Source organism: Anopheles funestus, chromosome 2RL (genome assembly GCF_943734845.2).
Source record: "Anopheles funestus chromosome 2RL, idAnoFuneDA-416_04, whole genome shotgun sequence".
NCBI classification, from domain to species: Eukaryota; Metazoa; Arthropoda; class Insecta; order Diptera; family Culicidae; genus Anopheles; species Anopheles funestus.
This window is the reverse complement of record NC_064598.1, coordinates 62,793,635-62,810,144: the sequence shown is the minus strand read 5'-3', so window position 1 is coordinate 62,810,144 and position 16,510 is coordinate 62,793,635. Positions and strand designations below refer to the sequence as shown.

General features: G+C 38.7%; 1 protein-coding gene across 2 annotated transcripts in view; it reads left to right on the top strand.

The window, feature by feature from the left end:
• The window catches only part of LOC125766134 (lachesin-like), a 40,667-nt gene extending 32,600 nt beyond the window's left edge, over positions 1-8,067 (top strand). Inside the window, exons 4-10 of one of the 2 annotated variants that reach the window (XM_049431811.1) lie at positions 2,657-2,815; positions 2,936-3,064; positions 3,232-3,382; positions 3,529-3,671; positions 5,113-5,238; positions 5,341-5,448; positions 5,590-8,067. In XM_049431811.1, coding sequence (XP_049287768.1) covers positions 2,657-2,815; positions 2,936-3,064; positions 3,232-3,382; positions 3,529-3,671; positions 5,113-5,238; positions 5,341-5,448; positions 5,590-5,666 — 893 coding nt within the window. In that variant the 3' untranslated portion in view covers positions 5,667-8,067. Of the gene's footprint in view, positions 1-2,656; positions 2,816-2,932; positions 3,065-3,231; positions 3,383-3,528; positions 3,672-5,112; positions 5,239-5,340; positions 5,449-5,589 lie in introns of both variants that reach the window. The other variant, XM_049431810.1, reaches the window with a different exon arrangement.
• Positions 8,068-16,510: the final 8,443 nt, after the last annotated feature.

Sequence of the window (16,510 nt, the reverse complement as noted above, 5' to 3'; positions counted from 1 at the left end):
AAACGGATCAGGACGAGGTTCATGCCTCATGGATGCGTTGCTTTCGGGCTCTGAACTTAATTGCCTACGAGCGTCACATCGTCTATTCATCACTCTCGTCATATGTGGGGCGTCCTTCAGCGTGCCTGTTGCATGTTGGTTGCCCGTTTTTCTCCACCACCGCTGGTCAGCTTGCGGAAGGATTCAACCATTTGTATAACGAATAGACTCGTATCATTAGTAGTCGAATGTGCCAGTTGATCGATATATTACTGATGTGTGTCTGGTTGGGAGCACATTTGGTTACGATAGTGACGGAAAGATGATTTAATAGCCGACGCCTGGCATAATGTAATATGTTGCTCACTTTTCCACACGCTCCATGTGTTTCAGCAGCCTGAACGCACAGTGCCTATCATATTCGTCATTTACTGTCGATTTATCAGTACGTTAATTCAATTACTACGCGGAAGGACGTCTCGACGAGTCAATCGTGAAACGACAGTGATTAAGCTGATGTACGACTAGCTCAAACCATAATGATGTTTCATTGCATACGAGCAGCTTTTCAGAGCACGAGCATTGTGGAGAGGATACTGTCGAAAAATTGAAATTACGAACACGAATATGTGGTGTGTTATTTCCTTTGTGCGGAAATAGTTTTAGATTGAGCAAATTTGCCAATAAGGCTGAAAATCGTAATAAATAATAGTTGCAGGTTTCATTTGATTACATCTGAATTGTGCTATCAGCGTAACGTGTTTTGTCCAACAACAAAATATGTTAAATATGATAAAAAAGATGTACTGCATTGAAATTAAATGAGAAACACTAAAACAACGTTTCCATTTCGAGGTCTCAAAGCAGGTGCTTTTTTCTTATACTAAACTGTTGATAGTGATTAACAGATGCCACAGCAGCGTACCGCTTTGTCTTAAATTTCTATCTTTAAGAATTCGTGGAATTTGTTTCACCTTCAAACGAAAGAGAAACATAAATTTCTTCCCATTAAAGGATTTGCGCGAACAATTCCTACTACTATCTTCCATATTATGGATAGTAGCACCGTTCCAGAAGTTGCATTCATACTAACTATCATCCCTTTGCTTTATCTGTTCCACCTTTCTGTGTTTTCCTCGCACTCTTCATGACAAATGTTCATTCCGTGAAAAACAGTCCGACAATCTTTTGCTCCAGTTTGGGCACAGGAGCTTTCCCACACCGGTTTTTGGGGTGGTATTTTAATCAATAATGGCCACGTTTGGAGCGAACAAATATTCCCCTGCCTGATGTATTCCACCCTCCCGCAAGACCATAGCGTTGTGTCTTCGTTTCGGTAGCAATTATTTTTATTATGATTTCATAAGTTTTGATTAAAAACGAACACGGAATAAGAAAATTGTTTTGTCTGTTTTGGTTGCGTTGTACTTTAATTTACCGATTGGAAAATGATGGTTTGATATACATAAGCGTTTTGTGATATATTTGTGCAAGGAGAGGCGAAATTTGAGATCTGAAATATTTTTTTGGATTTTTTAATAATTAGGTTTTGAATTTTGTGAATAAAATGTGTTTTGTCTGTAAAATTTAAACATTCATAGAGAAAACATAGTAATTCAAAAATACTAATTTACGACATACATTTGAATTCAAATTTACATAACGCTCCCCCGGAACTCGAGTTATTCCAACAAATAATAATAGCTCTGACTGCCTCTTCCAACATGTGGAGCCCTTCAACACCAGCGCCAATCCCTCCCAAAAAAAGGCGCTGTAAAAGAAAATTCGAAAAATAAGCAATGTCAAAAGTTTCCGCCACACTTTTAGTGAAGTGAAAAATTGACGACTTTTTTCCGTAAATTAAATGTCATATCCACTGAAATCACACTCACAATTTGAATAACCATAATGCACTTGCTCCCCAGCTGGAAAGAGGAACGCCGCCGAAGCCGAATGTTTTCCAACCTTCTTTGGAGAAAACTTTCGATTTCCCTCCCAAAACCGTTCGATCCTGGACGTGATGCGTATTTTATGGTGTGTGCGCTTGAATGTTCCGGCGGACGAAGAATTTTCCGATTATCATCGCTTCTTCTCTCTTTAAAACTTCTTTGCGGTCGATGTTTAGTCCGGTTCCTGATGGTAGAAAAAGTGATTTGAGATCATTTGCATTATTTATGAGATCGATATTGCCGGCGACATGGTTCATATGATTTTTACTCCGTTCGTGCGATAGCAGATGGAAGAGAGATTTCCGTGGCAAACTGCTGGATGAGAAGTGTGAAAATCCGAAGGCAACTTCCGTTGGGTAGCTTCACACCTAAGTTAGTGCCCGGCCAAGGCACACCAACGTCGACAAAATCGCAAAGTTAACAGAATGAAAAGGCTTTGGAAAGTAATTGAACGATTTAAGAAATTTCACGTCTGTCAAAAATCTTCATCCCACATCGCCATGTTTTGATGAATGAAGATACTTGCTCGGGCCAGAGAATGGAACTTGTTTGCAAAAAAACGAAAAACAACCATCTCGAAGTAAACTCGAACAATATTCTCATCCAGGTTGGTTTTTGAGAAAGTTTTATGACCTGCAACCACACGTATTCGATTTTGTTCTTCCCTAATATAGATAAACTTTCACCTTGACCTAACACTACTCGATTCATCCATTCTATCTTTTCAGTGCCTCCGAATATCGATGACTCCGTATCGTCGAGCGACGTGATCGTGCGTGAAGGTGCCAACGTAACGTTGCGCTGTAAAGCAACCGGAAGTCCACCACCATCGATAAAGTGGAAGCGAGACGATAACACAAAAATTGCCATCACTCGTAACAACAGTGGTAAGCCTTCATGTCTATGCAACGCGGCACAATGTCCACTATGGGCCAATGCGACTAATTGGTAAACTTTCTCCCTGTATATTGCCGTGTCGCGATCGCGGTCATCCATTTTTCCAGTAGTCCTCGAATGGGAAGGAGATGTACTGACGCTGTCCCGAGTGTCGCGGTACGATATGGGCGCATACCTGTGCATAGCAACGAACGGTGTACCGCCAAGTGTTTCGAAGCGTATTAAAGTCAGTGTTGATTGTGAGTATATATGGTAACCCAAGGTTTACTGCTGTTCGGCACACTCGGGATCTCCATTGCCATAATTACCGTACCATGGTAGCCAACCGTGGGCAGTATAATTCAAATTAGAGAATGATTGATGTATATTTAAAGAAATGCATTTATTTTATCTTCCACTTTTCCAGTTCCACCCATGCTGTGGATATCTCATCAACTGGTCGGCATTCCGGTCGGCTACAACGTGACACTAGAATGTAATATAGAAGCTCATCCTACCTCACTCAACTACTGGACGCGAGAAAACGATCAAATGATACACGACTCCAATAAGTACAAGTAAGCACAAATGCTCCAGTTATGTAATTTATTCAACAATCCAGTTAGTTCAACGTTTGAAAAACTCTTTGGTTAATATACAACTGTTACAGAGTTTTTATATTTAACTTTTTAAATCTCATTCTCCATGTATCTTCTTTCTCCAGAACAGAAACAATTCCCGGCAATCCTTCGTATAAGTCAGTGATGCGGTTGCACATAGGGGAAGTGCAACACAGCGACTACGGGATTTATAAATGCATCGCTAAAAATCCTCGCGGAGAAACGGATGGAAGTATCCGATTGTACTGTAAGTATTTTATCACGCTTAAAAATTCATTTGTATTAGAAAAAAAACATGTTTTGTTATTTTTGTTAAACAGTCTAAAAAATTCTTCATTATATATTTGTTGTCTGATCTGTAGAAATAAAACAAAGTGAAAAGAATGGAAATAATAATAAACCACATCAACAGCACATGGCTCCATTGGTTACGCTTCAGAGTTAAGTTGCAGTAGCAACCTGTTGCACACTGCTCAAGCGGAACTGTAACCAAAGTGCATTGTACAAATATCATCCCGAAGCAGAGTTAGCTAGCAGCTAACGCTTAACTTTGCCTGCTGGTTCACCCGAGTGTTATTGTCCAGAACAACAAGCTCACACGTCATCTGTGAGTGTGTGTATATTTTTCGAGTGTGTAATTTGCCACATACTTCACATGCGTCCCTTTCGCCGTATCCATTCGGCTTGGAACATTCGTTGTCACAGAAACGTATAACAACAGGGCAATGAAGAGCTCAATGCCAACAAGCCAAAGGATTGCTGCTCTGAGGACGACAGTCGATTCTCGGTCGCCCGGTTGAGCTTGGTCGCCAATCTTGTGAACTGTGCGCCTGAGACGATGGTAGAATGTTTGAGTAAGAGTTGCTTTTTCTATCTGGTCTAGATTTCATTTGCACGTCTTGTCGCACTTCGTCCTCGTTGACAGTGTTGGCAGAACTTCCCTTTGAAACGTGCCCGTTGATGACGATCTGTTTGCTATCCGTGACGGATGATGACGGTGGTAGAATAAAATGTGCATTTTAGAACAGAAGACATGACTTGGAGATGTTTTTTAAACAGCATTTTATAACTTTTGTTATTTAAGTATCTAGTTTAACGTCATTATTTTAACGTATGTGTATCGTGGTTATATAACAAATAGAAAAAAAACATGTTGGCAGTAATCAGTAATTTTAAGACTGGTTACTAATAAATAAATAAAACTAGCGTAACGATAAATAACATAAAATAGAACAAATCGTTAAATGTGTGTGTGAATGCTCTACTATCATCATACATTCATCACAACACTTTATGACACCAATCAACCGGTACTATAACACTTATCAAGAGTCTACATTGGTTACAAGCGATAATAACTTTTGAAACAGACTGGAGTACTTCCTGCTGTCTCGTACTGTGCAGATCAATGACTTTATGAGTTCTTGATAAGTTTGAGAATGATCCAGCATATCAATAGTTTCACCACCAACAGGATTTATTGGTCCAGTTAATATTTTACGAGTTCGTAGTGTAAATTTGCTTAAAAAAAGGAATTGCAAAACCTTATCAAATGTTTATGACAGTATTGCGATATTTAATAAGACTTGCTAAAGCATTTTTTTTTATTTTTATATGCTTGACTATGACAATATACTATATAAAATTAACTCCATTTTATTTTCTTTCTTTACTTTCCGTAAATGAAGCATCTAGCCCTCCAACAACGATACCACCCTCGACAACAGAAAGTATTACGACAACGGTACCATCAACACGAGTTTATGAATCACCCTACGGTTTGTCGACGATGACGATAAACCATTTTGATAAAGGTAAATGTTGAAATTTTGCAAGTTGCTGTAAAGCTGAGAGGAAATAACAAATTTGTTCAATTATATCTTTTGCTGTTGTGCATGTTTTCGTTTCTCAAAAAGGTATTCGCTACCAGTCCGACTACAATCAGATAGATCGCTCCGAGCATAAATCCAGTGATACGAGTCCAAATCGTGACCGATCTGTGGACGAATCTGCGGAAGTAAATGGTAAGTAAGATTGATTGTTTAATAAAATTCGAAATTTTAGACAGATTAGATAATATAGTACCTTTCTATGATTTTATGTTATCTTGTCTTTCATTTCGATATCCTTTAATATGATTTTTTTTTTCACGTGTGATTCTCAAGGAGCTACATCATCATTCGTTAGATGGACAACGCTGTTCACGCTAATCTTGCACATGTTACTGCTGCTACACCAGTGACGGTGACTTTCATCATTCAGTTCCGTTGATCGGTCTAACGGCGTGCAGTGAGCGCGCCTTGTTGAGATGTTGTTTACGTTATGTCCCCACAGACACGAGGTGAAGCTAGGGATTTTCTTTTTATCATGGTCTCATGGTTACGTGCAATACGCCATTTAGTAGTAAAAGTAGCGCCAAAGAGAATACTCTATTCCACAGCATTTTGTACTAGATTTATGCAGTTTATTTTGTGCCCCAAAAGCGTTTCGTACTCCACGTACTGGTAGTTAAGTTTGAAGTGCATTGCGGTAGTGCAGCCGGTTGTGTTATTCCTCCTCAGCGCGAATCGATGCAGAATTAACGAAACGAGTGAGCTGTTGTGGTTTAACTAGAGATTGTATGCTAAAAGTATGCTCCTTTGGCATGGAATTGGGTTAGAATTGTTGTATCGCAGGAAAATGATCGATGGCAAGAAAGCAAGCATCTACTTACCACCACACACAATGCAGGCACAAATCGTTGGATAGTATGTACATTAAATATGCCTTAATCTAGAAGGGTTAGGAAATTGTAACAGGTGGTTTATTATAAAAAACATAAAAAATTAAACAACACTGCGCTGCACCGAACAATCTGTATGTAGTGTAAATTTGAAACAAGCATTATTTTCTACGCAAAGAAATTAAACCACTCAAAATGGTTTATTTAGTTTTGGGGACAAAAAAAAGTTGTCCCATAAAGATCCATTTGTTCACCAATATGCCATTATTTCGTACCGATTGGTCGTTACGTTACTGCTCTCTTTTATTAACTCCCCTTGCGAGTTCTGTTTGCCTCTGGGCAAAGAAGCAAATTTAACAGTCGTCAAATAAAATTGTGTTTTTATCTTGCGATCTCACATCGCTCCATTGCTCGCGCCCTATTTGGGGTTGCGCACCCGCTCGGGGTTGCTTTTCGCCATTGCATAACGATCGAATTTATGCGGCACGAACGACATACGAACATACTTTGCGATTTTGTTTTACGAGCGCAGTTAGAAGCCAAATCGTCCCCATACGTTTTTCTTCTCGTGTGACTCAGTAGAACCAAAAAGAAGGTGGGCAAAAAAAAAGGATTGAGTTGTTGTGTATGTATCCATTTGGTTGGCTTTGAAAAAATGCTTTGGTTTGTAGCATATTACGCGATTTAGTTGATGTGGATGTTGAGAAAGAGAGATAGAAAAAAAACAACTTAACATTAACAAAAACCACTGATAAAATGCAGGTAACGAAAGCAGTTTGCTAGTAGATGTCGATGAAAATCAAACACATCAATTACGATTCGTGGTTTCGGGGGATGGTAGTCGTAAATCAATCAAACTAATCATAAGCTACTCGTTACAATACTTCTGAGCAGAAACACTATTGGATGCAGCAGCATGTAGCAAACAAGCCGAAGCTACATGCAATCGCCAATTTAGCATGCCGATGGATTAATGTTGAAACGAATCAAACTGTATCGTTGTATAATATTCGAAAACAAAGTTGTAATAGATAAACAAACGGGCACTTTTGAGGGCTGCAGAGATGAACATCAAAAGTCAGTTTTACACGAACTGCTACATGAGCTAAACCTAAAAAAACTGTTAAACCTAAATGCAAAGTAGGTAAATGGGCATTTGTATCCTAGCATGAGCTTGGAAGAATAAATCCAAATACAATAGTGAAAAGAATTTAAAAGAAACCCAATGCAAAATCAAACAATAAATCAAACTTTTTTGCAAAACCCCAAATCATTACCACAGCGAGCTAACTAACCAACGAAGTTTAAAAAAAAAACAACACACGCAAATAAAAACACAGAAACAAAACACGAGTTTCCATTGGTGTATGGTTACCGAACTATGCTGTAAGCTAAACATTAGTTTCTTATTAGAACATTTCAATGCACCCCCTATCCTAGCCCCATAGGTGGACAGCGAACGCATATACTAAAGCAAAAATGAATACAAATTACTCGTAATACTCCGTAGACGCATGGTGTGTGTGCATGCGATAAGTTAAGCAAACAAACAAAGTAAACGAAAAATCACATACACACTGGAAAATTCAACCGTGGCAGCACTAGCATTAAATAGTACATTGCGAAATATTGTTTCATAGCTAGAAGAAAATTGAGTGACGATAAACCAGTGAACGACAAATGTTATCAGAATGTAAAATTCAAACACTCAATGAACGTGCTGTCGGGACGGGGAGGCAAACAAGCAGGACAAGGGACAAACCAAAACTGGACAGTGAAACATAAACAGAACTGAAATATATATATTTTGCTTTACAAAAGCGGCAAAAAACGGTGATGTATGATTAATTTAATGAATTTTATATGTGTAACAGCGTAATAAACGTAAGGGATCATTCAAACATTACGTAATATTTGAAGGGGCAAGTTTGTGGGGGGGAAGGGGGGTATTAAAGGATGTTTTAGGAGTTGGGGTGATGAGTAAATTGCTAAAAAACAAGATGTCCATATACCTAGTTGTGTTACGTGTTGAATTACCTCTTAGTAGGATGCTGTCTTGTTATTTCGAGTGTTGAAACTAGTTGCTTGTCAAAGCGAAGTACTTTTCTAGCAGATTTGACCACGGAACGGCCATGGTTTCTATATTTTGGAAATGTAAACAGACTTTTTTTCTCCTTCATGTCCTAACGACCTTTAAAGGCCATGTTCATAAAGGTTATTTCTGGCTTAGTAGACTTTTTTCTACTTTGTAGCCAATCCTTGCTACTGGGAAGATGGGATGGGACAGGATTTGATGGCAGGTTTTGTTGTGTCGTTCCGGCGTCGTTTATCACATACAATACCGTCCTGTCACCTTTAACGGATTTTATATAAATTTTTATTCCAATATTATTTAAGGTACATTTAAATAAAGCTACGTTTTGTTACGAACGAGACAGGGTCAAAAACTCACAATTTTTGCGTTACGTAATAGATGAGTCACCCTTAGGACTTGATAAGCCTGGTAAGTGTCATGTAAGTATTGCACTAAAAACTTCATTGTTTTCCAAATTTAATAATCAATTTTAATGTATTACATTTGCATTTCAGTAACGACCGTTTAGAAGTCGATCGGGTTGGAATTGATTGTCAATTTTACCCTTTTCAAAATATTGGAGTTGAATTATGTAGTTTGTTTACGAAGTCATATAATTTGTTGTATTAATAAAGTTGATTTTGTGTCTAGTAATCGTCATGTGTGAGAGGGCGACATCCCGAGAACGACGAACAATTTTGGCAATGACGCTGAATTGATTAGTAACTGGTGGAACCACAACAGGTGTAAGCTACTACGAGTTGTTTATGTCGTGCTATCAAAGCTTATATTCGTTAGTTGCTTTCTACGCAAAACGTGTAAAAATTTTTTTGGAAACGTTAAGATTCTCTAATACTCTAGACACGTATACTCTAATACTCTAATACGAATGAAAGTCTCCTGTTCCATAGCACATGGAATGGCTGATTGATTTATGCATTTAAATTTTATCATCCGTGATAATTATCAAAGGATTGAATATTCAAATTGATGGATTATTTCAAATAAACTGCGATAGAAAAAAATACATTTTCTAGTTTTGCTCTAATACATTTTATTTAGCCTTCTAAAATCTCCAACATTTGTTTAATTTCGCGGTTTTGTTTGAACTATTCAAACCCTTGTTTCGTTATGGGTCAAATTCTGGTTGAAAAGAGATCAAGTCGGATAAAATACAGCATTCATGGGTGTATATGCTAGCATAATAACTATTCATCAGAACATTCCCGGAACACAACTCAGTAATTCAGCGCTTAGCCACAATCGTCTTCCATCACGAGCTTCGAACGTCATGTCAGAGTGGTTGTACGGTTTGCATTTACTTCATCGTTGCATTGAAACAAGAAAAACCATCCTCGTTAAAATTTTTTTGCAACACTTATTCCCTCGCAACGTGACGCGGAAAGTCGACATAATCTCATTCACTACCATAAAGACACTCCGGAGGCACCACTTCATTACACTATTTCACGGCCTGCCGGATGGGATGCGTTGGGCACATTTCTTGTGGCCCCGTTCTCATCCACTGCTACCTATGCTGGTCGAATTGGAGAAAAGCGTTTCCATCTGTACCATCTCGAGCGGATTTTTGCCACCACCCCACCCATCGCGCAACTGAATGTGGCAATTCAATGAAACGTAGCATAAGAAAAACACATTCGCCAATGCCAATGCACTGGGTGAATTTAAACGTGACTGAAACGACTTCGAGCAGCTAGTGACAGACTAGTTACGGGAGCCACCGAAGGGCGGAGAGATTACAGCAGCAATTGATAAAAAGGAAACTGCATGACGATGTCAAACTACACGGCAAATGAAGTGCGGCTAGGAAAGGTTACTGCTTTTGCTGTGTTACTGTCGTGGTGGTGGCTTTTCAAAAAAGTCATCACTCTTCAACCAATGCTGCTCAAGTGTGTCGACCATGTTGTTGGTGACGAATGAAGGTTTTCCTAATTAATTTTCATCATAATGTAATGATGCCTTCACCTGAATAGTAGAAATACGAATACCAGCTTGTCTGAAAAAAAAAGTAAATTAACAAGCGCTAAACCATCAATGGCCGTTGAGAAGTGGGAAACGATTGAGGTATGAACGTAGTGTGAAAATGGAAGAGAAAGAAAAACATTTTTCGATGCTTATGCCGGGTCAAAGTTATGCGACGTGTGCTTCAAACATGATAATAAAGTAAACTTTTTGAAAACATACTTCAAGCAATGTGGAGCAATGGTGGAAAAAAAGTTTGAATAAATATACAGGAGGAGTCATAAATTTAAAGTAAGTAGAAACGAATTTTGAATTATCATCATAATAATTAACTTGATTTATTTAATCATTATTGAGAATGCCTGCTTTTGCAAGCGTGTTGTAATCCTTCAAGGGCTGAAATGAGAACAAATCACTACAAAACTTGTCCTCTTTTTAATTTGCTTTATCATGGACGTATTCGGTTATAATTATGATTGCACTTTATATTAAAAAATTTTATACAAAAAACTTGTTGGAACTGCATTCGTTGCTGACGTGTCACGAATAAAACCACTTCATCATTTAGAAATTGTTACATTTTGTATTTGATTGGTAGTTAAATAAAAATATATCCAGTTACATGTTCATCAAAAGCAACCACCATCTAGACACAAATTATACAAGGGCTATATCCGACGACCTTCTCCCCAACCCAAGCAGTAGCACAATGTCATCCGATTCCGTACCGGTTTTGAGCCTAAAATTCGATACTACAATTTGAATCAATGTCACAGATTATCGATTACAGCGAGCAACTCCGGAAGCACGAAATCCTTTCACAAATCTCCGCCACACAGCCAGCAAGGGATCACCAAGGCTATATTTGGGCATTTTTCATCACTCGTAACATACCGCTCAGTCCCACTGGTACTACAACTCGTAAATGATAAAACACGAACCTTCGCGCGTAATAGATCACCCTTCCGCAAGTCGAGTCAAATCGTTTGGTAACAAAAAAAAAACAAGCACGAATAAAACCCGCACACAATTGAAACAAATACAAACAAAAGAGAAAAAATGGACAATCCGATAGCAATGGGGTATGCGTTTCCCGTTTGGCCATTCACTGGAAAATATGGTCCCCGGTGTGATACGCTCGCGCGAGAAACTCGAGAATGCTGCCTTCCGTTGTCATTTTCCACCTCACGGTAACGCAACGGTCCAGTCAACTTTGGCATGGGCCGGTGCTAATGATTTTACTCTAAAATTCATACACTTCCGCTTTCCGCCCGTATCACTGGCCGTGTGCGATACGCAATGCATAATGAATGGAAAATGGGTGAAACGGATACGAACAGTTGGTACCGAACGGTGTGGCTTTTTGGGTTATGATTGTTGGTAGTGGAAAAGGAAAAACGAAGAAGATGTGCTGAGAGTTTCCCTTTCACAGTATGACCGTGGATTAATTCTGCGGATCGTTTGCAATGGTGGATTTTAACTTTAAACAATCCGATTTGGTTGTGTATTTTTTAATCTTTTTACATGAGTCTGTTTAAAGCATGATTGAGACATTGAGAGTAAATTTTTTACTTGACAACTTCTGTCATGAACAATTTTAAACTGTATCGTTTCAATCGAATATCTATCGATGTTGCTGTATAAAATTGTGATTACAAATTTCTGTATTCGAAATAAAACATTTGGCCCGAAAAGCAAAAGAACTGTACGGGAAAATTGTGAAACGGTGAAATAATCATTTATTTTTAACAAAACTCTTTTTCATCATGCTATACCACCAAAAAAAGAACACAACGAGTGCACTTTTCGGAATGCAGCGCACGTACGAACTACCTACCTTTCTGTGTGTCGTTATAAAAGAAACGATTTGAATCTAAACCAGCGCAAATAGTAAGCTGCTGAGCTCATCTCATCTGCCCACGCGACACAACGGGAGACAACAGCAGTGGCGAATTAATGGACGGGTAAGGATGGTCAGGTGTGAGTTTTGGGTTGGAATTGGTGGTTCACTTTCACCATTTCTAAGATCGTGCCTGAACTATGCATCTGGCTGTGGTGCATAGAATGGAAGAATCTGCAGTTAGGCAAACAGAGTGACAAACTGCCAGACAGATAGAACGTGAGCCCGATAGACAGACAGACGGACAGACAAACCCGGCAGACAGACGGTAAACTAAGTTAATTGACGGTGCACATCCGGCTCGTATCGTTTCGGTTACCTGCATTCGATCACCTAACGTATCATTCAAAAGCCAGGAACAGCCAATCAGCAGCCTTGTCCGTGGTTTTATTAAAAAAAGTATCTTCTACACATATATGCTGAAGTATCAAGGACCCCTTTATACATATGTAGTTGTTGTAAAATTTAAGATCCTTCGAATAAAACTATTTGAAAATGCAACTAATCTTCTAAACATGAAAAAGGAATATCTTTTCTAATGTGTTTTAATTATTTTATATTCTTCTTCTTCTTCTTGGGGTAACTCTGAACCTCTGAAGTCATGCCGGCCATTTCTGGCTTTCCTCGTAGCACGATAGTTAGTCCTTGCTACGGGGAGACGGTCCGGATGGGATTTGATCCCCGGACCGGCGCCGTTTACACCACTGGGCCGCTCCAGTTATTTTTTATTATCAAAACTAATAATTGTACAAACACATAACAAAAATTTCTAAAAATCAAACGAAAAAAAGAAAACTGAAAAGCTTTCTGTCATTCCTTTTAAAACAACTGTTATAGTTACTTGACATTACTGGATCGGAGCGAAATCCCTTCTGGATATTTCTCGCATACTCTCATGCTTTGTTTAAATAAAGTGAAAGAAACCCAGAAATGATGGCAAGGTCAAGGAAAAAAGAAGCAAATCGTTGGAAGTTACTGTGACATTTTATTCATATTTAATTATTACGGCATTTAATCGTATTCTCAGCCTTAAAAGGCTGAAGTATACTTTTTTTGTATAGTTTATAGGCTGAAGTATAGTTACGATGATATTCATATTGTTAGAATTTTTACAAAAGCTAAAACAGAGACAATATTCTAGGGACGAATGTACTCTTACAGACTTAAAGCCTATATAAAGAAACGATATCACGCAAGAACACTGTTACTGATTTTAAAGTTCTCTGCCCTACTGGTAAATAATGAAACTGACAATTAAAATATTCTTACACGATTACTTCAATTCATAAAACGTGCACCGTTTTTTTAGTAACCCATTGGAATCGAAGTTATTTACTCATAACGAGTACTATGTCACACTTGTAATAGTTAAACAATGGTAAGAAATCCCACCGATTTCCTTTAAAACGGATCAAAACTTGCATCGATCACAACACTGTGACGAGTGCTCGTAGCGTGTGGCTTGCAGATGCTCGTGATAAGAACTTTAGAGGATGGTTTACAGAGGTGCCAGCATTTATAATTCATTTTAAATCTAATAACAATCATAATACCTTCAAGAAGTAGCACCACCAACAGCAACAATGGTTTAGAATGGGCGACCGGCACCGGGTATCGTGTTGTTGTGAAACCCCAACTAAGCAAGTGTTCTTGGATGTGCTGATGAGGAGAAACTTGTATGGGCTGGGAAGTGGTGGTGTTGAGAACTTAATTTGATTTGAACTTAATTGAAATATGCAACCTTGCTGGGTGCAGTAGCCTTGCTTAATGAATATTCATTCGGTTCGATATCGATAGGTCTTGTTTTTCTCGCAGCCCATACACGATACACCGGCTGATGATGTATGTTTCTGCCGCACAATAGAGATACATCATGCTAGATCGATGCGATGAATGCATGCAATACGGCCGAAGATTCAAACATCTTGCAACAAGCCTTCGGCGCTTGATGAATGCACAAGAAAGCTGATTCAGTGGCAAGTTGCTTCACCAGCATTCCACGTCCATCATCTTCTACGGGATTATATCCCGATCCGTCCTTTGGTCCGACGGTTGCTAATGTTTATGATGGTGTACTGTCTAGTTTGCATTAAAGCCAACCGAATGAGTCTCGTAACAATCGTCGAATCCATCGAAACAACATCCACTGTTCGATCGCATGCGAAAACTCATCAAATGCAAAGTGCGCATCCGAGTGACTGCTAACGCTTTCAACAGGCCGTATACTAAAATGATGGAATATGAAACATTACAGAATGGTTAGTGATTCGACCAGCTGTAGCATAGCTAAAAGTGATCAAAGGCAAACAGAAATACCGAGACGGAATTGACGTTTGAACCTCATCATGTCAAGGTCAGTCATAGTAAAAGGAGAGTCTGCAAATGAAATTACATTTGAACTAGTTTTACACACTTTTTTCTTTTTTACCTAATGAACGACATTGCTTCGTAGCTTTTGATCAATTAAAAATTATTATTAAAATAAAAAAAAATGCCATCAAATGATAGGTAATATGTTCATGACTTCACAACCATATCTGTACATTATGCCACTAATTATGGATCTAACAACAAACCTAAATCTACGCCAAGGAAACGAATCTTTTCGGTGGCTATTAGATAAGCCTTCAGTGCATCGAAACATTCTGCTTTGCTCCCTTTTTTGATGAAGCTTTTTGTGGCATTGGTTACGAATAGCTTACAGTGATGCGACGGTCTGCAGTTGAACCGTTTGATTCCCACTTTATGCCTCATTGCACATTTTGTTGTGATGTAAACGCATTTGTTTGGCTTGCAACCCCGTATGGGATGAACAGGATCAACCATTTCAGCATTTACCATCATCGTGACCACACTATCACCATTACCACCGGTTTGCCTCTCATCATCGGCCCATTTGTCAGTCGCGCTACTCCACTGCATACAACTCGTGCCGTTGCAAACGAATTCGGGCGTTATGCGTGCGACCATGTAGCCGGTGGAAAGGGTATGTTGGTTTTTGTGCATCGTTGAATTGCAAACACACCAAATTACCCTTCCTTCAAAACGGAACCACCCGAAAAACCGACCAACCGACCCTCAACCCTCAACGTCAATGAAGCAAACGAAACGAAATCATTGCGAGTCGAAACAATAGTCGGAGGCACTTTGCGGCCCAGAAAACCAGCAACAATGGGCAACACTATCTGTCACGGGCAGGTTTTTGTGGTCGAAAGAGATTGTGGGATTTGGGCAGGATGGGTAGGACATGTAGGTGCCGTGTTACGAAATCTCGGAAAACCTTACATGCCTGCTAGTCGATAATTTAAATGATGTTGCTGTACGGTCAGCAGTAAACAAGCATTTCATAAATACTGTTGCAAGATATGTTAGCAAGTTATTGAAAAATTGATCCTGAAGGTCTTAGGAAAACTAACTGAAAAACTATTTTTAACATTTGTTTTGTTAGGGTTTTTATGTTCAACGATTCAATGATGGTAGCTCGCATCGGAGCAGAGAGTTTAACCCCGACCGGACATGTTGTTGGCTCGTGTATTACCAATTATACTTTTTGACCAACCAAAGGTAAAAAGGCTACATGATAGCGGTTATTTTCCAACACATTTTCATCGAGTCAAATTAAGGGTTCAAGGGCTGAGCTTAAAGTTGTACTGAAGCCCATCACTATTTGCTATTCGCTCGATTATTTTCCAAACCGGACAGTAATGTTGGTGTTGAATTTAAATTGCAAAAATGACGAGTCGCTTAAAATGTTAACAAAAGCAAAACAAAAATGATATCCACTCCGATGAAACGGGAGCTTCGGCGAAAAGATAACAGCCGATAATGACAACAATGCTGCTATGAAACCAATGAAATCATTTAAGCAGCATAATTACTCATCTTCCATATGGCCATTTGTTTGGATTCGTGCAATACAACATCCGTATCGCTTTTGGTGAGGATGAAGAGTTCAACTGATAATGTGCTTACGCGTTTTAATTTCCCGAAAACGTTCTTAATCGGTATTTTGTGTGGCTTTAAAGTGAGGCAATACGACATTAAGCTGCAAACAATGGGAGTTGGAAAGGCTATAATTACTTTTAATACTAACGTTTGATGTAACGATTTGGAGATGATATCGAAACATTATAGAGTGTGCCACAATGTATAAGTCCCTAGAGTTAGCATGTCTTATTGTCCTCATCGCTCAACTTTTCTGAACTGTGTGTTAATATTCTACGACAGCATTTGCGCAATTGATAATTAAAATATAAATAAGCATTGAAGTGATCAGTCATTTTCATTCTTCAGATTATATTTTATTAGCATCTTTTTTCGCTGATGTAATTCTTCAGAACATATTCCTTAATTTTATTTTTTCATTCCACAACAATTAACAATAAATACATTTTACACGATGCAAAC